The 27,017-nt window shown below is 31.3% G+C and overlaps 1 protein-coding gene across 1 annotated transcript in view; it reads left to right on the top strand.

Moving 5' to 3' along the window:
• Window positions 1-22,320, top strand: part of LOC129230324 (BLOC-2 complex member HPS5-like) — a 65,292-nt gene extending 42,972 nt beyond the window's left edge. Inside the window, exons 16-24 of the mRNA XM_054864726.1 lie at window positions 390-497; window positions 2,455-2,549; window positions 8,998-9,006; window positions 9,053-9,061; window positions 9,730-10,048; window positions 11,003-11,078; window positions 11,619-11,681; window positions 12,778-12,940; window positions 21,005-22,320. Of these exons, the coding sequence (XP_054720701.1) occupies window positions 390-497; window positions 2,455-2,549; window positions 8,998-9,006; window positions 9,053-9,061; window positions 9,730-10,048; window positions 11,003-11,078; window positions 11,619-11,681; window positions 12,778-12,940; window positions 21,005-21,081 (919 nt within the window). The 3' untranslated portion in view covers window positions 21,082-22,320. The remainder of the gene's footprint in view (window positions 1-389; window positions 498-2,454; window positions 2,550-8,997; window positions 9,007-9,052; window positions 9,062-9,729; window positions 10,049-11,002; window positions 11,079-11,618; window positions 11,682-12,777; window positions 12,941-21,004) is intronic.
• Window positions 22,321-27,017: the final 4,697 nt, after the last annotated feature.

The following is a 27,017-nucleotide window of genomic DNA, read 5'->3' as shown; positions in this document are numbered from 1 at the left end:
AAAGAGGCCAAATTTAAAAAAAAACTTTTTATTTATGTTTTTTATGTTCTAATATGGTTCTTGAATTTAATCACGTTATTTCCAGGTTTTGTGTCTGAAAACATTTCTGTAGCGTATTAATGTTCCTAAAAGGAAAATATTTATGATGCTACAATATTGAAGTTTCCTCATTGATAATATGAATACTCTAAAATGCTGTATTTCATTTTCTATGCATTGCTTTACATGTCATAAACTACATTCTTCGATAGAAAAATATTTAATGTTTTTTACCTTTTATTGTACTATGTGTTCAGAAATTGTTATATTTGTTCAATAAATTACCACTTAATAATGTTTTTTTTACTGTAAACTGTCTACAACTTAATCATCTGTAACTTTGTTTTTAGGCCTGGATCCCATTTGTATCCTTGGGAACATATGCAATTAATGCTGCACATATTATCAGCTACAAGCGATTTGGATAATAAATTCTTTGAATTTTGCTTCATTAAAGGGTAAGTTTCTTTTATTCATATTTTAAAAAATATCATAGTTTTAATTTTAGGGAAATGTAGTATTGGTTAAATACATTGCTCATTTACTGCTATGAAAACAATTTTTGAATTACATTTTTCAGAATTGATGATCTTTTTTCCTCGAAATTAAATTTTATCAATGAGGTTCCTACAAGACTGCTCTTCAAATTCTCATCTGGATTGTCCCTACTTCCTCAAAAAAAAAAAAAAAAAAATGTTGTTTTTTCAACTTTTAGCTTTTATGTGTCATTTTTGCCATACACTTGTGTTTGGGTACTCAACATTTATTCAGGGGTGAGGAAAATAGAAATTTAGGCATAAATTTGAATGAAATAAAGTTTGTGAAGGCTTTACTTACTGTAGTTTGCACAAGAAATTTAAATGAGGTTCATTCAAACTGCGCATAACAATGACAAAAATATAGTGAAAATCTTAGAAATGTAGCTTTATACAGTGAAGGTAATATAAGAAAAAAAAAAGCTGGACATGAAAAAACAACTTAGATCCAAATATGGGATTAACTAATAATAAAGAAATTGAGGAGGCTATGAAGCAAGTGATATATGAATCAAAAATATATGAATAACATTTTAAACTTATTAATGAACAAGTGATGAAAAAAGCTATTAAAAACGTTTTCTAATTGATGACTTCAATCAAAAACAAAAATATTATGTTTTTCTGGAGAACTTTTTTCTTTTAACCGATTCAAATAAATAACTTGTAGGTTTCAATTACTTTAAGTTGCAACTTTGGATTTTTATTGCACCAAAGGACAGTCAAAATAATTTTGATTTAAATATATATTTTTTAAAGCCTATTTTCTATTATTGTTTTTATTGAGAATGTTGTCCTAATTTGAGAATGAATAAAATGTTTGGAACATAAAATAAATCATGTTTTATGATTTTAGTTTTAAATTAATCGTGCTTTTTGCTGTTTCGTGACAAACTCAATACAGAAAGGGGTTACTATACATCTATGAATGGAGTCTTTGTATGACACACTGATGTTCAAAAGATGTGCCTGAGAATTAAATGGTTGCTGCACAATGTGATGAAAAATAGAGTGTTGGGGAAGTTATCAACAAAGTCGATAAAAGCATTTATATAAGCAGGATAAAACTACTCAACATTCATTTGAGTGTTGGTGAAATGGAAAGAATTATAAAGGACAGACTTTTATTGGAGATTGCCAGCATGACAACTAAATAGGACTGAATCATCCTGATGCAGCCCATAATAGAGGTTTCAGTGGATGTTTCCTCTACATATTTTTTTTTTGAACTAATTAATCATATTTTGATGAATAATATAACTGCTAAAGACAGAGATATAAAGTAATTTAGATTGTATTATTAAAAGTGAAGAAAAATACCTCAGTTTTATTATTTTATTGCTGTGTAACTAAAAAATGACGAATTTGAGTTAAAATGTAACAAAACAGATCTAATTTATGAATTTCAAATAAAATTGCATCTGATGTTAACTTTATGTGACATAAAAATATTTTAGGAGGTTAAAACTTAAATTCTAAACAGAAAAAAAATTCCCCATAGTTTTTTAAATGGTTACTTTTACAATGGTTTTCAATTTTCCTTTCTGATTTTTGCTTTTATGACTAGCAGTTTTGTAGTTATAAGCTTTCTTTTTTGATGTTTTCTCATGTGATCTAGAAAATAGTTAAATATATTTAAATTTTGTTTGCGTTCAGACCGGCTAGATTTTTAGTTATGAAAAAGGCCCTGAGGGTTTAATTTTTTTTTTTTTTTTGTTTTTTAAATTTAATACTAGTTCTTGTAGTGCTGGAAAATTCATTATGTTTTTTGAAATGTATATCATTGCAATGTTTTAGTATGATTAAATACATGCTGCTTTTTAAATTATAAGTTGTACATACTGTTAAGTTGAATTTCCTGAATGCCTTTTTCTTTTAGATTCTGGCCTGGCTATATACTTTTAGCCAAAAAGTTAAAGTTGACTGCCATTCATCGAAAACTTATCATTCAGTTATGTGATATAAATCTTTTAAGTGCCAGTGATCTTGGTAAATAATATTGCTATAATTGCTTAGTATTTAAAACAACCCTAATTTCATAATTAGTTTTGTGAAGTAAATTTTTCAGTTTTGTGATTGTATTGTGTGTTTTAATTAACAGTATTAAGAAATAAATAATAAAATAAAAATGTATACATTCAGAGAAATAAAAATTACTTTTCAGTTTTGCTAAATAAAAAGAGGGGAAAAACCATGGTGTATGATCTTAATCCAAACAAAATCAAACAATTCAAAAACAAGTTTGGAAATAAAATTAGATGGAAAATGGTTTAGCTTCAAAACTCTTTATTATGTGCTACATGTACAAGAATAAATAAGGATTACTTATTTCATTGATACATCAGGTTTTATGCCATAAGGGGTTTACACATTTACACTTGTTGATTAAATATGTTTAAGATATTCTGATAAATTTATTTTCTGTACTGTTTTGCAGGAATTATAGATATTCATTTCCAGTCATAACTGAGAAAATGGACAAGTATATATATATATATATATATATATATATGTGTGTGTGTGTGTATATATATATATACAGTCAAATCTCCATATATCAAATTTCCACATATTGAAATTTTCTATAGATTGAAATCTCAGCAAATTTCCATGTCCATTACATAGAAAAATTGTTTCTATATGCCGAAAAAATCTCTATATATCACATTTTTTTCAAGACATTCTTAGATTTTTTTTCCCACTAGACTTTGTCTTATGAAAAATGAAGGTTAGGGGAGCAAATTATGCTCACTAAAGGTTATTACAAAGCTCATAAAGAATCTGCGGCTGAGGGTTGTGTAGATAGGTCGTTGTTCTGTTCTGGATTAAGTTGAATTGCCGAAGATTGAAGGTGTATGAAGGCGCAAAAATATATATATGTCATTTCTGATAAATTTAGTACCTCCTCAAGCAGGGTGCCTGCTATTATGAGAAATTGGAAAGTTGAAATTAAAGTGCTGAAACTTACAGAGAACTTTCACTCAAAAACATGAAACTGCATAACAGTTGATTTTTTAGAAACAGTGGAGTGCTCAGTAAATGTTTCACATTTAATTTTCATTTAATCTAATGTTCGTATAAATTCGAAAATGGGTTTCACATGAAAATTAGCTTTAATTTTAATGTTTTAGGAGATTTTTCTGATAAACTAAGATTGTTTCTACATATCAAAATTTCTATGTATCAAATTTTTTTCCAGCAATTTGCTACTTCGATATATATAGGTCCGACTATATGTGTATAATTAACTAACAGTTGAAACCAAGCATCAGACACATGTTCTTGCCTCAAAAACCTTTTTTTAAAGCATTCTAATATATATATATATATATATATATATTAGGGTGGTCCTTATTTTTTTGAATTTGTAGATATTTTATGCGACACCTCATCAATCTGTTCCATTATACAAATAAGTGATCCTTGCAAAATTTTAAGTCAATTCATGAATATTAACCCGTGCCCCTAGGTCCCCCTTTTTTGAGTTTTGAAGAAAAGATTGCGGCTTTTCTCATTTTTATGTAAAAATATTCTTACATTTCATATTTAAAATAATTTTGAACCTCAAAGATATTGCTACTTCCCTACCAACAATTATCTCACTTTCATTTTGTAAAATTTTACATGTTATAGAAGGTAAATGTACAACAATGGCCTTGGGTCAGGCATTCCGCTATTCTGCGCTTGTTTCAAACCAAGCGGCAGGGGAACATTTCTCTCCACCAAGATGAACACAAGAGGTTCTAAAGGCCATTAATGAATGGCCTAAGCCATTAATGAATGATCTTTGACAACAACAAATAGCCTCGTCCAGGCTTTGGAGGCGTTGATTTATAAAATTTCCTATGTATGTAATAGGTATGGCAAATAGGGTCGCTAGGTTTAAATATATGCTATAAATATATGTAATGGCGATTATACGGGCTGTCCGAAAAGTCCTTGATGCATTTAAAAAATTCATAGAAAAACAACAAATTGTTGTATGAATTTGCGGTTTGCACCATAATACTTCACAGGTTCAAGAGTTTTTATGACAACGAAAAAAAATGAAAAGGGGAAAAAAAGAAGAAGAAAAAAGGCATTTCGCAGCCAGGGTGTCAGTATATGCTATGCTTGTAATTCTTCATTTAGTAATTTTCATTCCTTTTTGCGTTTTCCCATGTGAACAAAAACAATATAAAAGTAACTTTAAAATCGTGCCGAAGTTGGTTGGAACAACGAAATGTGGCAAGATTGAGGGGTGCAGGGGCAGCCAGAGTGACGTCAGAATACGTGGATCAGCACATCCACCGACAAGCTGTAGCAGACCCACAAGTCACTTGTTGCTCAATTCTGCAGCAGGTGCAAGATACCCTGAATGTTTCCGTGTCAACCAGAACCATTTCCCATCGTTTGGTCGCACGTGATCTGCAATCACGGCGTCCGCTAAGAAGACTGCCATTGACCCCACAACATAGACAGTAACGTTTAGTATGGTGCCGAACTAGAGCGACGTGGATGACAGAATGGCGAAATGTCGTGTTCTCTGATTAATCCCACTTCTGTTTATCCGGTGATAGTCGCTGCATATGTGTGTGGCATCGATGTGGAGACGGATCTTATCCGGAAGTAACTGTAAAAAGTCCCACCGCACGACAACGTGGCATAATGGTTTGGGGCGCAATTGCGTACAATTCCATATCAACTCTAGTTTATATTCAGGGCACTATGACGGCCCAACAATACTTGGATAATGTGCTGCAGCCGGTGGCAATCCCTTACCTTCAAGGACTACCTAATGCAATTTTTCAGCAGAAATAACACCCGACCACACAGTATTCGCATCTGCCAACATGCTCTCCAAGGCACACAGATGCTTCCCTGGCCACCATACTCTCCTGACCTGTCACCAATCGAACATGTGTGGGATGTGATTGGACGCCGTTTGCAGACTCTGTCCCTGCCTCGTTCAGAAGACGAACTGTGGCAAATGGTTGAAAGGGAATGGAGAGCCATCCCTCTGGACACCATCAGCACCCTATATCTTCGTGTATCGCTGTCCGTGGTGGTCCTACATCCTACTGAGCCGATGCCATTCTCGCTCTGTATTCTGCCTATTATTTTGAAATTAAGATCATTTATTATTTCTTGCTGTCTCTGTCTTTTTTCCAAATTTCATCACTTTCAGGCCATTCCTTCTTGGTGTTGCATTTGCAATGTCGAGCAGTGTATATGTGTAGGGTGGTCCTTATTTATGTGTGAATTTTTTTTTTCCGGAATTCAACAAGTGACGCCCCCTAGTTTTGTGACACTATAATAAAAAGTAATCTGAAAAATTTGAACTTGATCAGTCAATAGTAACATGTGCCCCTAGGATGTTGAACTTTAACACTTTTGATAATTTTCCCACAAATCATCGAGTTTTTCCTTCAGACCCCGTACATCGTTTCTCCTTTTTTACAGTGAGGTAGTACTAAAATTAATATTTTTAATTACAGTCAACAACCGCTACAACGCTATCCGACTTACGCGAAATGGCTATAACGCGAGTTTTTCAGGTGCGACGAATTTTAGAGCTGAATCGAATTTCTCGCTCTCAACATGAAAATATTTGGAAAGGAATCCTGACGCTAAGTTTCAGCTTTGTTATGAACCACTAAACATTGACTTCGTGAATGTACTTTCATCTTTTCAGCATCATTGACTCTGCAAGTTCGGCACAGCGCACTATAAACATAGCTTTAGTAGTGTGTATCTATCAATACTCCTCATTTTTCATTTATTTACTCTAAACATGAAAAGGGATGAAATATTGTGACTCCTAGGCACGCTGTTTCATCTAAAGTTTGAAGATGGGAACAAAAAGCGGAAGTTTGCAAGAATTTTAAAAAAGGTAAAGCTTCTTGACAGCTTGAACAACTAGAAAGTGGGTCAAAGGTAGCACGACAATGAGGTATGAGTGAATCTTTCATACGTATAATTAAAAGTCAAGAGAAGCAATCTGTGTAAGTCCGGACCTTAGTTTTAATATGAAGCTCGCAGTGTAGTGTTTAAGCAAAATGCAAACAATATGAAATTGGAATCTGCTCTTGTATTGTAAATTTTAGAGACTCTGAAAGAGGGATGTTACCATAGATGTAAAAGTTATGAAAGTAAATGCGAAGCTACTGATTTAAAAATATATTAGAATAACGATCAGATTGCGCAGCATAAATCATCATCTTTAAATTTTAAATTATAAATGTAACTTATTGTATCTACTGTGTAGTACTCTTAAAATGTAGTGCTTTATTAATACTACATACTGTACCTACAGTAGTTTCATTTTTATGTGTCCTCTCGCCCACTCATCATTGATTCTGTGCATCGTAACAGTATTTTATGTTGAATAATGCAGTTTTTTTTTAATACGGTAAAAATTCATCTCTTTATGTAAGAAACAGTAATAGATAGTCAAAAAATGGTCTAAAACAGTTTTATAATGTCTAAAATGACAGGGTATGTTAATAAAAAAAATCATATGCACAACGCTTTTCCACAATTCGAAATTTCGACTTACGCGAAGAGTCTTGGAACGCATCCCTCGAGTAAGTTGGGATCCAACTGTACTTCATTTCATCTAAAGATTTTGCATTAAATAAGAATAAAATAGTGCTTTAAAAACTTTACCTTATTCATACGCTTCTCTCAATTTTTCTCAATCATGTGCATTTTCTTTCCGATAGTCTTGGACTGTCTAAAAAAAATTGCTTTTGTGACTCATGTGGTTAATTGATGGTGAAATTATTTGAACAATTGTGCTCCTCTTTCAGTTGTATCATTCACAACTTTCAGCATTTTAACGATATCTCTTCCCTTTAAATAGCTTCCTTCATTTTGCCATGAATCAGGATCAAATGGGAAAACATCTTTTGGTGTTTGTAACTTATCAAACAGTTTTATTCATTTATAATTGATTCTATAAAGAGGAAGATTTTTACAAAAAAGTGTTCCAGATCATCTACTGTTATCTGAATTTTTTTATAAAGTCATCACACACGTCTTCCTTATCAGCAAGCATTTTTTAGAGTAGTCTTTTAATTTCTTCAAAGTTAATTCTTTCATCCAATACGGACAAAACTACTAGTTCACCCCCCTAAATACCATAAGTGATTTATGAATTTTCCAATCACTGCTTCTGCTGCATGTTTGTAATCATTTTGTACACTGCAATTTTTTCAGACACATTTTATTATTTAAAGGAGCCTAAATTGGGTTGCTGCGAAAAACCATACCTTCATAATACAGCATTTAGCTGTAAAGCAGCTTTTGCAGGCTTTGTCTTCATGTAAGGTAAATTTAAATTGTTTCCTATATACATAAATCTTCAAACAATAAATTCCTTTTGCCACAGATCTGGGTCATGGATAAGCTTCAGGTTGCCGAAAACATGTCCCTGTAGGAGGGACTTTACCAGGAAATATTATTACAAGTTATGAGAATTCTCTATAATCTTTCTCAATTCTGCTTTTTACGAACAATAATATGTCATCAACTTCATCTTTTAGAATTAAAGTGGTATGTGTACTTGATTCAAACATGGGCGCCCATATGCAAAGTTGCAAGGGGGGGGGGGTGCTCAAATATTTTCCCCGTGGTTTAGCTGGATATGTTCCCTGTGGAAACTGATTTCTAGACAGATTAGAGTCATTAAAATTCGACTTTTTTAATAACTTGTTCACTAATGGCTGGAGAAGAAATGTTTTTATATTTTTGCAAAGAAAAAAGTACTAAAAGCAAGGAAGTTCTAATTTCAAAGGGGGGGAGGGGGCTTGAGCCCCCTTATATGGGCACCCTTAGATTCAAATCTTATAAGTTCTGAATGATGGAGATCTTTCCTCAAAATTTTGAAGAGCTCAAATAATGGAATATCGGGTCTAGAATTAAGAAAGAAGAGAACTTTTCTAAAGACACTCTACAGTAACATTTCAAGTGCATGATAATGGCAATCCAAATGTAATATATCACCATTCAGTTTTTGCTCTAAGAAACTGCATGCACAATTTATACGGCCGGTGTTGCAAGCCACTGTATCAAACACCACAGCTTGAACAGTTAGCAATAAAGAGCAATCATCTAAGATATCATATACAACTAAGAAATATCTCAGGAATTCCGAGTAGCTGTTCAACATTGGGACCTAAAGCTATCACGGTAAGCCTATCTGCGTTTTTTTTTTCCAGTTACATCTGGATGTAGCTTTGTATCCCAGTGAATAACTAAAAAATCTAAAACTAAATTCATGAAATTTGATTTTACCTCTCGAAGATTTTCTCTTGCTCTCTTGGATGTACAATTAATCACAAGGTCATTTGGATTTAAATTTGCTGCATCTACATAGGTTGTTAATATAAATGAACAGCATCTTTGTCCCTAATATGGCATTTGTCCAACAGGCAAGCAGATATCAATAGTTGTCAAGCTTTTTTTGCATTGTTTAGACCATATATAGAAAACAGGTTCAACAGGTTAGGATGGATACCCATTTTGGTTTCTAAATCTTGTAAATTGCAAAAAAAAAAATTGATGATAATAAAGGACTGTGTCCTTTAATAGAAGAAAATCAATTTAAAATATAGATTATTACGTTATTCCATTCCTGAATTTTTTAAATTTATATTTTAGGTATGAACATTACAGTATATATTTACGTTAAAGTAATAGATGATTTTGCAGAATTTATTTTTTAAGAATTAAAAATTGCATAAACATTTAAGTATATTTATAATTACTGAACAGAGAACTAAAATGTAATTTCCATTACTTATATTATATTTATAGCATTGAAACCTAGCAACCCTATTTGCCACATCTATTACATACACAGGAAATTTAGTAAATCAACACCCCCAAAGCCTGGAGGAGGCAATTTGTTGTTGTTGTCAAAGATAATTCATTATGGCCTATTTCTATGCCGATTATTCATTACGGCCTAGGCCATTCATTAATGGCCTTTAGAATCCCTGGTGTACATCTTGGTGGAAAGAAATGTTCCCCTGCCACTTGGTTTAAAACGAGAGCAGAATAGCGGTATGCCTGAACAAAGCCAGAAATGTTTGGCAATGTGTGCTGATTTCTATTCATACATAATTGTTTGGCATAGTTTTTTTTAATAATATTGGTATGAAATTTGTAGGGTATTTGCCATTAGATGAAGAAGAATGGAAGGAATTTTTTCGCTTATATTCACAATCTTCAGTGACAAACGATTCCATAAAGTGCTTATCCTGTGGAAAATTGCTTTCCTGTTCAATAGAGTTTTCTGCTAAGAAAGCTGATAGTATAAGCTGGATCTCTTCTATGCAGTGGGAAGCAATATCTCGGATCGCCTTAACGCATCTTGATTCCATCAAAGTATTAGAAATTTTACAGGGACTAGAATTGCCTACTGGAGCTTTTTCATCTGCTTTTTACAAAGCCCTTATGATGTCTTTTCTTATAAACAAGCAGCAGAGGTACGCATTTCACTTAAATATGCATTACTTATAGAAGCAATTTGTATAGCATGTCAGCTGAAGTTTTGTTTTTGCATTGCGTTAAAAATGGTTTAACTATAGCAAAAAATTGCTTAAAAACATTAAATTTATTCAAGTGCTATTACAAACACAGTTCATTGTTTTTAAATCTTACCATGTATAAGGTTTAAGAAAATACGTTGCAGATGCTGTTAAAAAAAAAAGAATAATACTGTGCTGTGTTCTCACAAATGTTTTGCGGAGCATCAGTGATTCAGATATGTTTTGCTGCAACTCATGTCCAATAACATGGCACAGCATTCAGCTGTGTTGCAACATGGATGGTGTTCAACTGATGTTTATAACTCTTAAGACTTCAAGGTAACTGTGTATAATAAACATTCAACCATAACTAAAATAATTTCCAAAATAAGTGGGGGTAGGCCCACTTTCGGATCACTCTGTACACTCGGAACACTCTTGATTAACCAGCCTTTGTTTAACCAGATGTCCATTTTAACCAATCCTAATGTCATCAAGTATGAAGATAGAAAACAAGTTGTAAAACATTTTTCACAGTTCACAACTATGCATTAAAATTAAAAAATAAAATGTAAACATAAAAAATCTAAAATACTTGACTAGTGTATTAAACTGTATTTTTAAAATGCATTAATCATTTACACGTATATTTAATTTTAAATTCTGGCTTTAACTTGAACTTTGCTTAGCTGGATTTCCCCCAATCCTGTTTGAGTGTTAATTAGGACTCTACTACAGTATATTATCTTAAATTGAACTCATACTGTTTAAAATGTATCGAATTCTTCATAATATGACAGTTTCGTATGTATACTGGTTTCATATACAGGCATGTCATTTTGCTTAACTATTGCTCCCCTTTTATAAGATATGTATTATATATTACTAATTATTTTATTTTTATCATTTTAGTGCCTTAACCCACAGAATTTTAACTACTATGAGCAGCTACTTATGGTCTCGTAAATTGCAATCTATGTCCCCTGAGGTAAGAGAATTTGAATAATTATTCACCAATTTATTGTATCAAGAACATGTTAATTTCAAGTTTTTAAGGAAGATTTCGCTGTATTAACACTTTCGCTATGTTTATGTGGCTGGGGGCACCACAGAACTCACTTACAGGCTGGAATTTAAGGTTGACGGCACTGAAGGAGCTATAAGCCTGTTTCTTTTTTAACACATATATCTTTTTAGCCTTTTATGTAAAAATCATTGTTCCTGAACAAATGGAGAAGAGAAGTTGCTAGAAATTTTATGAGCAACCTTGGGTTATGCAGTTGAAGTGTCTTGGCAACCAATATAACAGACTAAGGATTGTTAAGTATTGATAGTTTTGTTTGAACTACTTAGCGACTAAAGCTTCAATGGTTCAACGATTTACTTAAGCATTTATTGTTTTTAGATGTTTTTCTTCAGGATTACAATAATAGACTTTTTGTTTTAATCTAACAAACCATGTGGGATTTGGTTTATACTATTAATTGTAAGAAATGTGATAAAAATTTCTTTTTCAATTTTTTTACAGGCCCGTTTAGTGTTCCAGATGGAAAAAGAAAAACCTAGTCTATCTTCAAACTTGAATCAAAAGGTTTGTTGTTTTAGAATTCTAAATTCTGTATTGTTGTACTGAGCAAGTGTGCAGTGTAGGGGAAAGTTGAACACGTGAAAACGAAGCACATGTGAACATGATACGTTTTAATAAGATAACTTGAAGCAAAAAATCTTGAAAAATTTTCAAGTGATCAAAGTACCAGTCTAACCTTTTTGTGAAACTTTCAGAACCACTGGGCCTTTTTGTGTTTCTGTTGTAGCAACTTCTTTGTTTTGGTGGCTGTTATTATATACTGTGTCACAAACTGACACAGTATTCTGCAGGGCTAAGCACAAAGGTCCTACCTACACTTTTTCTCGAAATTTAATTATGATCACCATGTGGTTCTTTGTCACATATTTCATCTAAATACAATGTTTTACGGTCATTTGTGAATAGGAAATATTTTTTTAAAAATTCTAAAAAGGTTGCATCTGAATCAAATACATGGAGGCACAAAACTTTCAACGGCATTTTCTCCTTTTGAACTCGGCTGCAGATATGACTTTTACACTTAGCACAGCAGTATAGGTTACAAACCCTTCAATGTAATTGGTATGTACGTTTCATATTACAGAGTGTTTCCAATTAATATGATAACTGTCCCTTTTTTTTTCAAATCTTGTTCACATGTGCTCCAGGCTTGATCACATGTGTCCCTCTATTGGGGCATATTTTAACAATTTATGCAATTTTTTTTAAATGCCATTAAGTAAAGAAATATTTTTTAAAAAAATCTCAAAAAACTTCATGACACAAAGAAAAGACTATTAAATCATAGAGACTTATTTGTTCTGAGAAATTGCTAATATTTTTTGAAAAATAAAGATGTAAAAAAAAAGAATAATGTTCATATATGCTCCCCTTTCCTCTATGTGAGTCAGAGCTCACTAATTTGTCAAGGATTTTAGCAACATCAAGGTTTCAAGACGGCAGTGTCCTATAGTCATAAAAAATGCTAAATAAAATTACTAAATTTTGTTGCTTTTGTGTGTGTGTGTAACTATATTGGTACATTTTTATTCATATTCCAGAAACTTAATCTGTGATAAGCCAAACAATTATTAGCAACTATTTAACTGTTATCTTTAAGGCTGAAGATGCAGTTCCTGCTAAGTCAACGCAGTGCTATTTAGAAGAGCCCGAGAGTCATTGGGGTGTAAGAACGTGCTTAAGTACCACTTGCAAAATTTGTAAAATGCCTCTCTCTTCTCATTTATCTTCTTCAAAGAGTGGCTTGGTAGTTTATAGATGTGGTATGTTAAAAATATTTCTTAATATAATTCATTTGTTCAAATTCCTCTAATGCATGTTAAAAAAGAACAAGGGGGTTTAGAGAGATCCAAAAGTCATTTGAAAAAGAAAAAAAATACCTATGAGGCAGTGAGAAGCAGAGGGATGTAAGTGGACTATTTGAAGCTTTGAGTAAAACACGTTTAAAATTCAGATCCTAGATAGGCTTTCATTGATTTTTTTCCGATATCATGCTGTATAATAGCACCTACCAGAGCTACTATTACCATCTCTTGCCCTAAAACAGAGGAGAGGTTCTCCTACCATTTGTACTGATTGTCTCTAAATTTTTAATTTTGGTACTTACATCCCTTTGCTTCTCATTACCTCATATACTTCTTACCAAAACCACAAATAAATACAATAAAGCATTTTCTTAACCAAGGCCTCCAGTACAAATAATTTATGAATTTTTACATTAATTGTTTTTAATAAGCAAACAAGACACATTTCTTACATTCAAGTAGTTTTCACTATCAAAATATTGCATACACGTTGATTAAATTGTTAATGAGTTATAAAGTTACTTTTTTCAGCTATTGAAAGTCCCACAAGAAAGTTTCCGTTTGTCCCTTGTCGATACAGAAAAACCTTGATTTAATGGTTGTCAAGAGACAGGAAAAAGTTATCGTTAAATTAAGGAACATAGACATTCAATTCAGTCGAATCCGGACCAGTGAATGTATTATTTAATTCAGGAAATCCGATATCCTTAAATTGAAGTTATACTGTATTTGCAAAGTAATGAAAATAATGCTGAAAATATTGACAAGAATTTAACTAGATGCCATACAAAGGGGCACTGTGAACTCAAATTTTTGGAGGAGGGAAATTTTAATTTGCCGATTGAAAACTCCAAGGTTGAAACCAAATGATTAAATATGATCTTACACACATAGCAGGGTGATTGCACATCAAATCAATGAAAAAAAAATAAGTTTTTGACCTCGCCATTTCCGATTTTAACGAAAATTGGTGTGAGGGACACATATGACAAGATAAATAATCCGGCCAATTTTTAGAATTCTACTTAAATTTTTTTACACAATTGTGGAATTTCATATGTTTGGTCATTCACCTTCTTGACTTCCTCACCATTTCCGTGTGAAGGACACATACAACAAGATAAGTTATTCTGCCAATTTTTAGAATTCTACTTCAAAAATATTATGAAATATAGGGCTGTTAAAAACTTTAAAAGTGCAAAACAAACAGAAAGTTGTGACATGCAAATGACTAACTTCTATCGTTCTATCCTAATTACAGTGGAATAAAAATTTGAAAACAATTGTAAAGTTAGACTAGAGCTTTCTCTTAGGATAAAACATGGCTTTCTCATGACTGGTTTCAGATTCAAGGTCATTCACCTTGACTTTTGACCTTGAATATCTCAAAACATGCCCCCTTAGAATTTTTCCAAAAAAATATATTTTATAGCTCCAACACTGTTCTTCTACTACACCAAAACTTAGGCAGGGATAGCAATGGCAGGGGACTGCAAAAAAATCAGAAATGTTTACGTACTTTTGTTACATGTTTTACATTAATTCTGTCCTAATATTATTGTTTTAATTACGTTAACAGTATGTATATTTTTAAAGAAATTCTTAGGTGGCGTGTTTTTAGACATTCCAGGTCAAAGTTCACGTTGAATTGAATCATCGTCAACACTTGAAAACGTTCACACCATTGATGCACGGTGAACCTTGAAACTTAAACCTGTTGTTAGAAAGTCATGTTTAATATCAATAGAAAGGTCTATTCTTTAGCTTTGCAAATGCTTTTTGAATTTTTATTCTACTATAAAAAGGAGAGAAGTTAGTCATTTGAATGTCACAACTCTGTTTTTTTTTTGTACTTTTTCAATTTTTAACAGCTTTGTATTTTGTAAAATTTTTAACTCTCAAAAACTCGCGCCATTATTTGTCACACAAGTACTCACGCAGGGTCAAAAACGACCCCAGTATTTCTTTTTTTTTCTTTCTTCCTTTAACTTTTTGCGAGAATTCTTTTTTTTTTATATTCATTTATGTTTCTCCACCAACAGAGACTATATTTTGCGGGCTTGTTTGGCATATACTGTCTAAAGGCACAGCGACCCTGAAATGGTTCCAGTTTTTCGTCAATGGTCACATATTCCCCCGAAGTGTAATTTTCTTTGCAGTTTGCTTCAAAAGCTTCAAAGCTTTCATTTATTGCAGCCAGTTTATTGTCTTGCTTCCTTAAATCCCTGGTATGTATATTGTCAAAGCGTAAACATCTCATCAAAAAAAGAAAACGATTGTATGACATTACACAACGAAATAGTTCAATTCCGGTTCCGTCAGTAGCCCATAAGTCCCTTACATTTAGATGAGAAGACTTCTGCTAAATATAATAGGCCAAATAAAGCCTTAATTTCCACCGAATCTGTGCATTTTGCATCCCTGAGTTTTGAGTAATTTTTTGAAATGTCATGTATAAAAATATTCTTGCATTCTATTATTTGGTTTATCCTTTTATCATCGATAAAAACGCTCCAGCTCTCAAAAGACATCACTGATATTTTTGGCTCAGGAAGATGTGTAAATATGTTCTGAGCTGGGGCTTGGACATTAGCTCGAAATTTTGTTTTTTGCCAAATAGTTTTTGCATTTCTTCCAACAAAGATGTCATCTCTATCTGGATCATCAGAACTTTTCGCTTTCTGAAAATTCGCTCTCACTGTTGTGGTCACTGAAGTTTTCTTGATCACTAAAATATTCATCGTTTGGAATGACAGCTTCATCACTCTCCACATCGGCTTATAATTTGCGAAGACGCTCCATCTCTTGTGCATATGGAGTCGGCATGCTTTCTTTGTAATAAATATTGCAAACGCAATTGAAAAATATGGATTATTAGCAAAGACAAAACTAAATGATCATTGTGAACTGCACGCCTGTGCACTCAAAATCATGACTAGAAGAAGAATTGCTGAAAACTACTTCCATTTCCCTACTTTTTTTCTAAATTCATTGAATGCATTCCATTGGAAAGAATTCTGAACACCTGTTCCGTTTCGAGAATTTTACTGACATCAATACTTGGGCGGGGTCAAAAAAGACCCCACTCTTAAAACCCCCTTTGTTTACAAGAATTGAAAGGAGATAAGAAAATTCCAACCACACCCACACATCAATCAAGGACACAATCCCAGCTACTCAGAAGATCATTTCTTTATCTGTCCTTGAAATTCCAAGAAATGGAGACAAAAAATAGCTGAGGTCGTTTACAACCCCGTGCAAGCTCTCGCGAGTTAAAGTAGAATTCTAAAAATTGGCTGAATTACTGTTGTTGTGATATGTGTCCCTCACATCAAATGTCGTTAATTTTGGAGAGGGTGAGGTTCAAAAAGTGATTGACCTGACATGGAATTCCCCAGCAGGCTTGGAGTCGATTATGAGAAAATGTAATTGATTATGATTATGATTATGGGTCTGAAAAAAAGAGGATTACAATTACGATTATAATCCTCAGCAAAAATATAATTACAATTACAGTGATGATTAGATTATATAAAATGTGTAATTGATTACAATGTATATGTGCCAATTATGGTTACAGACTGGGTGAGGGCGGGAAATACCACACACACACACAGATACACATTTATATATACCTGTATATATATATTACTCTCATTGCACATTTGTGGTAACAATGTCACAGCATTGTGGTTTTTGATTTAGTAATATTTTAGGGATGACCAGGGCCTATTTATCGAACGGGCACCAGGGACTCGTGCTCCGGGCAGGACATTTCTAAGGGGCCAAAAACTGTTCCATAATGTCGTCCTTTTCTTTATTTTTTTAATCTATGCCAACACAAATAAGCATTTTACGGGAAGAAAAGAAACTTTTAATTTGTGACTTTGTATGTCTTAAATTGAAATTTTCCAAAAATGTCAAAAGAAAAAAAAAAAAACACATAAGGACAATCAAATGCAAAAGAGCACTAGAACGCTTTATAAAGGTTTTGTGGTACCTGACTGACAGCAGGGTGGTGTCGGTTCTAATCAGTTGCACTTTTAAAAATCTGGAGAAAGGGCCTGAGAGAAAACATGTGTTTGTGCATTTGATATTGTTTTCTTTCCGAGGCCGCAGCTTTGCTTGCTTGCCTGGCATTGACAGATGAAAAGGAAAATTGATGACCAATTCTAAAATCTGGGGAGACAGAGACATTCCTGTTAAAGGCACCTACCGGCTACAAAGCAAATAGAGCTTGTTTATGACCCTCATTTCCAAATAGCCCTTAATGACCACTGAATAACAAAACAGCAAGGTCTTAGGCTCTGACTAAAGAGCTTGAATTCATGTTTCTATTGAACCCTTATATTTTTTTAGGCTATGATTAATTAAATGATTAATTAAATTACAGTTATGATTATGCAAGAAACACTTGATTAAAATTACGATTACAAGCGTCTCATTGCCAGATTAAGATTACACAAACTGTAATCGATTACAAGGATTACGATTACTACAAGCCTGACACATAGATACCCTCATCTATTAAGAGACACTGAGCCTGATCATTAAAACATTTTTAAAATCACAACTTTGCAATACTGTCACCAAATTTGCCGAATTGTCAGAGAAAATTTGCCAAATGAGGAAATTTCTTGGGAGGTTGCGGGACCCAGGGTTTGAAAATATCATGATATTTTCGAAAATATCCGATATTTTGATATATATTGAATACTTTAATACATATCTCATATTTTTAATTAGCACAAACTAAAGTCTTCAAAATAGTAAATACATCCTGAAATCACTCTTTCTTTTCTTATATTATAATTACAATATGTAGACTTAAAATTAAGGTTTCTTTCATTATTTATACCTAATATTTCATTTTACATTTCTATCAATTTTAATGGAGTTAATTTAGCATTATCTGTTTTACGCATTTTCTTCTGTTAGCTACTTTTAGTTATATGATTCATCAGAAATGAATAATATGTATTAGATGGTGCATAGTCATAAGACATTTTCTTCCTTTCTGAGCAATGTTTAATATTTAATCAGGCGCTTTTAATATGAATTCGAATTGTTACATTACAAATAATTTTATGAATATAAAATACAAGTTAAAAATGAATATCGTATTACTTTGTTATATTATTGATGTATTAATACTCCATAAAAAAAATAGTACATAACTTTTTGTTATTTTTAATGATAAATAAACAATATTACTATGATTAATATACTTTTTATATTGAAAATACCCTAGTTGAAAAAATAAATATCAAAATATCATATATTCAAAATAAATATTGGATATATATCATGATACATATCAACTGATATATATCGGCGAACCCTGGCAGGACCTTCCATCAGAACCTCCTAATCATTAATTATAATATGAACTTATTCAAAGATTTCACATATTTATTGATACATAACTGAAGTACTAGCTGTGGATGTTAGGTATGTATTAAAAAACTTAAAATAATTGAAACAAAAATAAATTCAGCCAGCATTTAGCATTTAACTTTTTTGACATTTGACACTTTATAGAGCATGGAATTTTGTCTGAAGCGTTTCAATTTAATGACTTGAATTTAAAAAAAAAATATTTGCATCTAAACAAGGTATAGTAACCATCAAAAATGGGAAAAATTCAATTCCCTTAGTGGAGTTCAAAGAGATTACGATTTTGAAAACAAAATGTTAAAAGTATAAAAATGGCAAGCGAAAGAATTTTAGTACAAAAGTCTTATAATTGCATCTTAAACCGCAATTTTCAATAAATAAAAATCAAAAGAAATTTCATCTATTTGCATCAAAATTTTTAAAAAATAGACTGCTTTTTCAAATTGTTTTAGTTAAACATACTCTCTTGAAAACAAAACATTTGCAATAAAATAATAGTTTAAAAACACACTTTAGTAACAAAATGATCTAAAAAGTAAAAAATAATTTTTGGATGACAAGTGTATAAAGTAATTGACCAAACACTCAATTTTACTGTAGTAAAAAAAAAGCGTGGGGGGGGGGGTGCCTATTTACATTTTTGCATGGATAACACGTGGAAGAAATTTAAGACAACTGATAAGAAGCCCCCCCCCCCCACTCTTTTTACTTCCTTTTACAAAAAAGGAAGTATTGTATTCACAAAAAACATTTCACTCAAAAATCGGCTTTAATTTCCATTTTGCTCGCCCCCAAATGAATATTGATTTTTTTTCAACCCGACCACATGTGGATACATGCCTAAGAACGTATTATGCACCTTAAGAATCCATTTTGATGGTACCCTAGTTAATTACAAGGAGTTTTCTCGTGTTATGTATGTGCGTATGTATCTTGCATAACCCAAGATCGGTATGTCCTAGAAAGTTGAAATTTGGTACATAGACTCCGAGTGGGATCTAGTTGTGCACCTTCTCTTTTGGTTGCATTCAGATGTTCCAAAGGGGGTCTTTTACACTTTTTTGGGGTAAAATCATTGTTAATATCAATGTAAACTCAAGCAGTGCTATAATTTGGTAAACAATTGGCAATATATTGCCAAGCTTTTGGTCGCCAACTTGGCTCCGAATTTAGCGTTTTTTTTTTTTAAATCTGGTTTTAATTTGGCCATATTTAGAGAGTTAAACACTAAATCACATTAAAACTGCCAATATTGCGAAAAAATTTCTGTATAAAACGTTTTCTTTGCTTCGGTTTGCAACAAACTTGGGGTGAAAATATTTAAAGTGTTTCTTTGCTCACTCCGAGGCTTTAAATTTGAGTAAAAGGAAGTTATATGATGCACACATCAGTTTGTTTTCTATTACAGTAAAAATAAGTGTTTGGTCAATTACTTTATATACTTGTCATTCAAAGATTATTTTTAACCTTTTAGTTCATTTTGCTACTAAAGCGTGTTTTTTTAGTTTTTTAAACTATTATTTTATTTATTTCTTTTTTTCAAATAAGATTTAGATACTAAATATTGCTAACACTTGTAACTCTTAAATGAAGTCTTTGTGTTCGATTTTTATAATGGAATGTATCTTAGTATTCTATTGCATTATTTGCATCAGACATTTTGAATGCTTTCTGGTAAATTCATGTGCAAACATTGTTACACTCCGCAGCTCTGTTTTGTACGTTGTAAGTAATTCTTTATAGGCCAGTGGCTATTTGTTCAAAGGAAAGTTGGACCCACAAACATACAAGTTAAGCTAATAAAAGCCTGTTAATTAGAATAAACTAATAACTTAACGTTAATAAATTAATTCGATTGTAGAATATTGCATTGGCATCGGGTCTGAGGTTGTATTTCAAATTTTAAAAGAATCCAACCACAAAACCTGGGCGAAAATTGAGTTGCAAGATTATAAATTCAATGTCAGTGTAGACGGGATTAGAACGCACACCCAATGATTCCAGGAGGTGGATGTCAGCGAAGTCCCATGCCTTAGACAGCTTGGCCACGAGCGCTCATAAAGTGGTTGAATGTACAAACAGTAATAAGCCATAGCTCTCAGTCCAAAGTAGAGTTACTCACAAACATACAAGTGAAGCTAATAAAAACGTGTTAAAAAGAACTCAAACTTCCAAGTCATTTTCAGTGTAATTCTTTAGGCCAAAGATATTTCTGATTAGTATTTTGTTAGCTGAAAATGCTCTTGATGATATGAAAATATATTTTTACAATTCTATAAATGAAATACTCATTGTTTATTTTCACAAAAATGAAGGAAGTTCACTTTTTTCTTGTCCTTTTCACAAAATGTGACCCTTGAAAAAAAAAAAAAACCTTGGATTGACCAGTTTCATTCATGTTTTTTTTTTAAATTTAACTAAACTTAAAAAATAATATAATTAAATTAAAATTTTTAGAACTAATCATTTTCTAGTTTAAGTTTTTAATTATTTTGAATCAGTGCTATATTTAACTATGATGATGATAATATCAATCAGAATATATGCTATTTTAAGATAAGTGCAATGTTATTCATTTGCTAATTATAATATTTGCATATTATAATTTGCTAATATTTTGTGTAGGTCATTCCTATCATGCAGCCTGCTCAACTGAAGGATTTTGTGCGATTTGCCTTAACTCTCATATTGATGATGGATAAAGATTCTTAGTGTAAAGGGAATGAACAATTAAGAATTACTTAATTTTTTTTTCAAAAGTACAAAAAAATTAGTCATATGTCAAATCTTTTATTTTTCTATAATTGCTGTTTTACTATTATGTTTTTCTGTATGTTTAGCACAAAGCAGTTTTATTTTTGCACATTAGATGTGTTTGCTTCAGTTTGTTTTTAAATTTTTAAAATAGAAGTTATGCATTTTTCTATCCTCTGTCACAGGAATGAAAATTATCTCCTGAAAAAAAATGTTTTTCTATCCACAATTTTCGCTTAACATTTTAAAAAATAAGTCTATTTTAAGAGCAAAACAATTCTGAAATGTTTTAAATGGAAACCATTGCTCATATGAAATTCATAGCTAAATTTCAGCCATGTTGGTGATTGAAGAGAGTTTGAAATTGATTATTTTAACTAGAAAAATTTCCCGTTTTGGAATTGTTTTGATTATTACATAACTTGATTGCTGATGGTACAGCCTATTTATTTGATTTTCAGGGAACATTTTTGCGTAATTTTATGGAATGAAGTATAAATTAAAAGAGAAAAAATGGTTTAAATTGTCTTTCAGTTATACTTCATACTTTTATTGATGTTTTGCCATATTTTTTGTTTTAATTTGTAGAGTAATATATACATTCACATATACATATTGTTTTCATGTTTGTTAAACTTTTATTTAATGTTATGAGACTTATAGCAAAGGTCTTTAGTTATATATAAATGTATTTTTTATGTATTTTATTGTTACTTTATAATGAAAGATTTATTTTATTTTTGATGCAAAAAGCAGTGCTTAATTTGCATAGGAACACCCAGGAGCTCAGCTTCTGTATCTTTCAGTTTTATGTGAATTTTTACATGTTAGACAAATTCAGGCTACTTACGTACGAAAATAAGTTCTGAAGATTTAGGGCTATCACATTTCTTAGGTATTCTTTTACATTTCCCTTCTTGCTAATACTGTTCTTTTATATTATAACAAAATATAACAAAACAGTTCGCTAATGCCTCTACTAATTTAAACTAATGGAAATAAATTTTATGTAAATAAAAGTACTAATTCTAAAAATTAATATAAATTTTAACATGTTTTTCATTTTGCTTATTCCATGTAACTAAAAAAATACCATTTATGGGACCTTTGTTTATTTCTTGAGATAGAAAATTTTCAAAGGTTTAAATATATGGAATGTAATTTTGATTGAAATTGACCTATATATTAAAAAAAAAAAAAACTGCTTGTACTTATGTATAGTAATTATATTTCTTCAATTCATAACTTCTTTTTAATGATTTTTTTTTGCTAAGATGAGAATAAAGATGAGAGCGATTTCAACATAGAGTGAAAAATGTGAAAACTATGAATAACACCATGAATTTAGATTTTTTTTTTTTTTTTTTTTAAATTAGAGTTTCAGCTTAGAGAAAGGTTCATAAATAATATGAAAAAGAATGTTCCAAAAATACAACCAGTACTTACTACTTTGAATTAAAAATATTAACTTAAATGTATTGATTATAAAAATTGACTTTAGCACTAAAAATATTAAATGTGTAGTAATTTAAGTGCTTTATTAAAATAAATGTAAGTTAAAATCTTACTCATGATTTTCAGAACTTTTAGACATGCGTCCCTTAATTTAAAAATTATGATACATACAAATCATGTTATTTACAAATTTAATAAAATTTATTTTTTCTTCTTGCCTAGTGAAATTAAAATATCAGTTGTAATGACTAAGCAATGTGAAAAAGGAACAAAAATAAAACTTAAAAAGAGTGTTAGAATGAAGAGAGGATCCTTTTAAATGTATGTATCACCTGATCTCCAAGTTAAATATTGTTAAGTCCATTATTTCCAGAGAAAAAAAGATTGATTATGGCGAGTACAATTCCAATTTTTTTTGTTGTCACTCCCAATTCTTTATTTCCTTTTAATGCTCCTATTTCTCTCTCATTTCATCAAAATAAATTTAACTTCAAAAAACATCCATAGAGATTTTAACAATCAGTTAAGAGTAAGGGATGCATAAAAAATAAAAACATGTTATTCAGGGGTGTCCCCTCACCTAAGATCAAGGAAAAGGGATTAAAGGCACTCTCCCTAAATATTGCAAAGGCCCTCTCAAATCAAGAACACCCCTCTAAAAATTAGAAAAATACCTCTCAAAACACTCCCTCTAAAAATTTAAATGACACAGTCTGCACTATATCCCCCCCCCCCCCCCCCGTGGGCACTCCTGTGTTATTTCAAGACTTGCTATGTAAATGTAAACCTCTATTAATGTGAAAGTAACACTTATATTGTATATTTGCACAATATTTATTTTGCACATATGTTATTGCTCAATTTTGATGCTAGTTTAGGGATTTTTATACAGCTTGGCTATTAGGGAAGTATATTGGACATTTACTGTAGGAAAGTCAGTATTTACATTTATAACAAAAACATCTATAGAGCACTAATCATGACATTCATGATATGTATCTATTTACACTTTTAATCTTATTTATATATTTACAATATTTTAATGTGAGAATGAGAGGCAGTGTATGGGACGGCTATACGTACAAGTTTTAAATCATTTCTTTGTTAACTTTTTATTGGTTTTCTTCTAACCCTTGTATTATACAGTAGAGAACCAATTATCCAGGATCCCAGATATCTGAATTTCCCTGTTTTCGGGATCACTAAATAATGCTATTTGTTGATCCTTACTAATATTATAAACGCGAAAGTGACTTCGTTTGTTTGTAATTCTTTTATGCCTTAACTACTCAAAAGATCATCATGAAATTTCGTATAACTGTTGTCATGAGTGCCGGTGGAACATAGGGTACCTTTTGTTTAGAATAATATTATTCCATGAGTTTTTATTCCAATTTTAAAGAGAAACGTACATTTCCGATTATATCATCAAAATTTAAGCCCTTAAATAGTTGTACATTGTCAACTTTACCCGAGTTCGAGGAACAATTAGAACACTTTTTTTTTTTAAAGCCTGATTGCTGAACATGCAGCACTTGACATAATTTATTTTTGATGTAGACTGTGCAACACCGGGAAATGAAGCTAGTTTTTCTAAAACCTTATTACAGCTGTTCCCAACCTTTTTCCCCGTTGTGAAACCCTTGTAAAGTGTGAAACAAGTTGGCAAACCCCTTGTGTAGTAAATAATTAGTAACAATACCAAAAAAAATAAAGATCATGCATACAAAATAAACTTATAAGAAAGGTTTCAGTTTGATGTTGCTCTATAGTTTATTGCAAATACGGAACCATAGCAGCAAAATATAGAAGCACACATTGCTGCAAACTAAAATGATAACTAGAAAATGAAAACAAAACTAATTCAACTAAGAACAAATCCAGTGATTATTCCGTGTTAGGCTTCAGTCAACTTAGAAAAACTCTTAACAGAATAACTGTGGAACAGAGGAGTTCAAAGTTAGGGGAACTTACTTTAAGTTCAGCATTTAATTTGTTTCTGTATTAATCTCATGTGTATAAAAATCCTTTTCACATTGAAACGTTGTCTGAAAGGGGATATTAAACTTAAAAAGCCTTTTTCTGACCAACAGTACATTTATTCGTAACACTGACTAAGATGTCAGTTAAAGAATAATTAAAATACCTTTTAGATACTCTCAGCTTAACAATATGATCTTTTTTCTTTCAATAAAATTAGAACCGTCTTTAAATTAATATCTTCTTGTAAAGAATGCAAATCTAGTTGTTTGATAGCAATATACTGTGCACATTAATCATGCGACTGCAATTTCAGACCATCAATTTCAAGTTTGTATGCTGAAGAATTTTCTTGTTCTTATGCTAAAAGTGCAGAATAAAGCAGTTAGTTATTTTATATTTGTTTTTGAAAATTGTAATATTTTCACCAAGTTGAATCGAATTTTTTGACCAAAAACTAATGTGAAAACCAAAATATTTCTATGCTTTCATATTTGTCTACATGGTGTCCAAAAGTTGACTTTATTCGGCACTCAATGTAAACTCGATGGTAAAAACTGCGAAAAACAAATGAAGAAATGAACAAAAAATGCTTGAATTAAAATTCCGCCATTAGAATATTATTTTTGTGAACCCCCTTAATACTTCTCACGAGCCCCCAGGGGTTTGCAAACCACCAGTTGGGAAACGATGCTTTATTATAATAAAGAGTAATGCATCTTAAAATATAAAAAAACAACAGTTTAGAAATGCTTATCAATTTTGAAATATTAAACAACAGAAACATTCCCAAGACCCTCAAAAAAAAAAAAAAAAACAATTGATACCGTTTTAATGAAAGAAAATGAATGGGGTAAGAAACATGTTTATGAACGTTAATGTGCAATTTTTCACACTAGTGTATATGAAAGATGTTTGTTTTTGCTTTTGCATTGTATTAATATCAATAGAAACGTGTTTCTTAAATCTTGAAGATTATGGCAGACTGCTCTTAGAGACTTATTACAGTCTTTTGTTTAACAATCTCTAGATTCTGTATTGCCACCTACCGTATGTACATGTCGATCTCACGTATAAGTCGACACCCCTTACTTTTAAGAGAAAAGTTGGGGAAAAATCGAAAACCCGCCTATAAGTTGAATCCCTTCTTTTGGAAAAAACGGGAGAGTTTTTCGGCTAATTTTGAATTTGAACGTTATAAAAAAGAGGAAAATGAAATGTAATAAACATTTTTATGTTAAAAAATGTCGGTTTTTTATTCTTTTGCATCAAAAGAGTTCACTTTTGTGATCACGATTTTTGTAAAGAGTTTGATTTCGCTGTTAGGATTGTTTTTTACTGGTTGCTTTTATTTTGATTTTATATTAATAAAATTTTATGCTCGAGTCATATTATATTATTTTTCTAAAAAATGAGCAATAATTCGCGACTATCTGGGAAATTTGCGAATACAGCGTTCCCTGCACTTTTCGGGTGGTCGGCCATTTACTGTAATTATTTATTCTTTATTTCACAGTCAGACCATATAAAATCATATAAAAAAAATTAAGTATTTACTTTTTTAGCATCACCTTAAAAGAGATGGGCTAAAATTGGGAAAATGTTCACATTTTCAAGTTTTTTTCCTAAGAAAAATTGGGCAAAATTTTCGGAAATTCTGCCCTGCGTATAAGTTGACCCCCTAACATAACTTTTTGTAATAAATTTTTTGACTTTTAGGCGAGTATATACGGTATCTAGAAAACTTACGTATCTGGTATTCAGTGTTTCCTGTACCACTTATACTCTAAACTTCTTTGAATAACCGTCTTTCAATAAAAATTTGTATTAGAATGTGTCAGTATTTATTTTTTAGTTGGAATAAAAAAGAGAAAATGTTGGATCGTCTAGGTGTAATTTTTAAGTTTCGTACAGGAAAATATTTGGCATATTTTGCCTATTGTGTTAGATGGCACTTCAACTTTGAAGTTTGTTTTTGTACTAAAATTTCCTAAATTATATGCAATAGATTATTTATAAAGGATTTTCACATGTGTATGTTTTTAAGTGTTTCGAAAAAATGCTTGCTTTTTCGAAAATTGCCAAAAATGCATACTTTAAAAAATGGCAGGGAAATCAAGCAGAAATGTCTTGGTTTTCTGGATCCTGAATAAAAGGTTCTATACTGTAAAGAATTATTAATAATGGTGATATACAAGTTATTCTTACTGTCTGTTTTACATTTTGCTTTGTCTTTTACTGCTATTGAAAAAAAAACCTTTAATAATTTTTTGAAATAAAACCGTTTTACAGTAGACTTCCTTGTAATTATCTTATGCTTTGTTAGATCTGCCTTCAGTCTTTTTCAATAACTGCATAAAAAGTATTTTAAGTGGTTTCAATCATCCCTGCAAATATTTTAAAAGGGTTAAATTTTGGATTTATGATGGTAAATGCAATAGAATCAATC

This window comes from Uloborus diversus, chromosome 1, assembly GCF_026930045.1.
Source record: "Uloborus diversus isolate 005 chromosome 1, Udiv.v.3.1, whole genome shotgun sequence".
In the NCBI taxonomy this organism is placed as follows: Eukaryota; Metazoa; Arthropoda; class Arachnida; order Araneae; family Uloboridae; genus Uloborus; species Uloborus diversus.
Note: the sequence above shows the minus strand (reverse complement) of the source record. Positions and strands in the feature narration are given on the sequence as shown.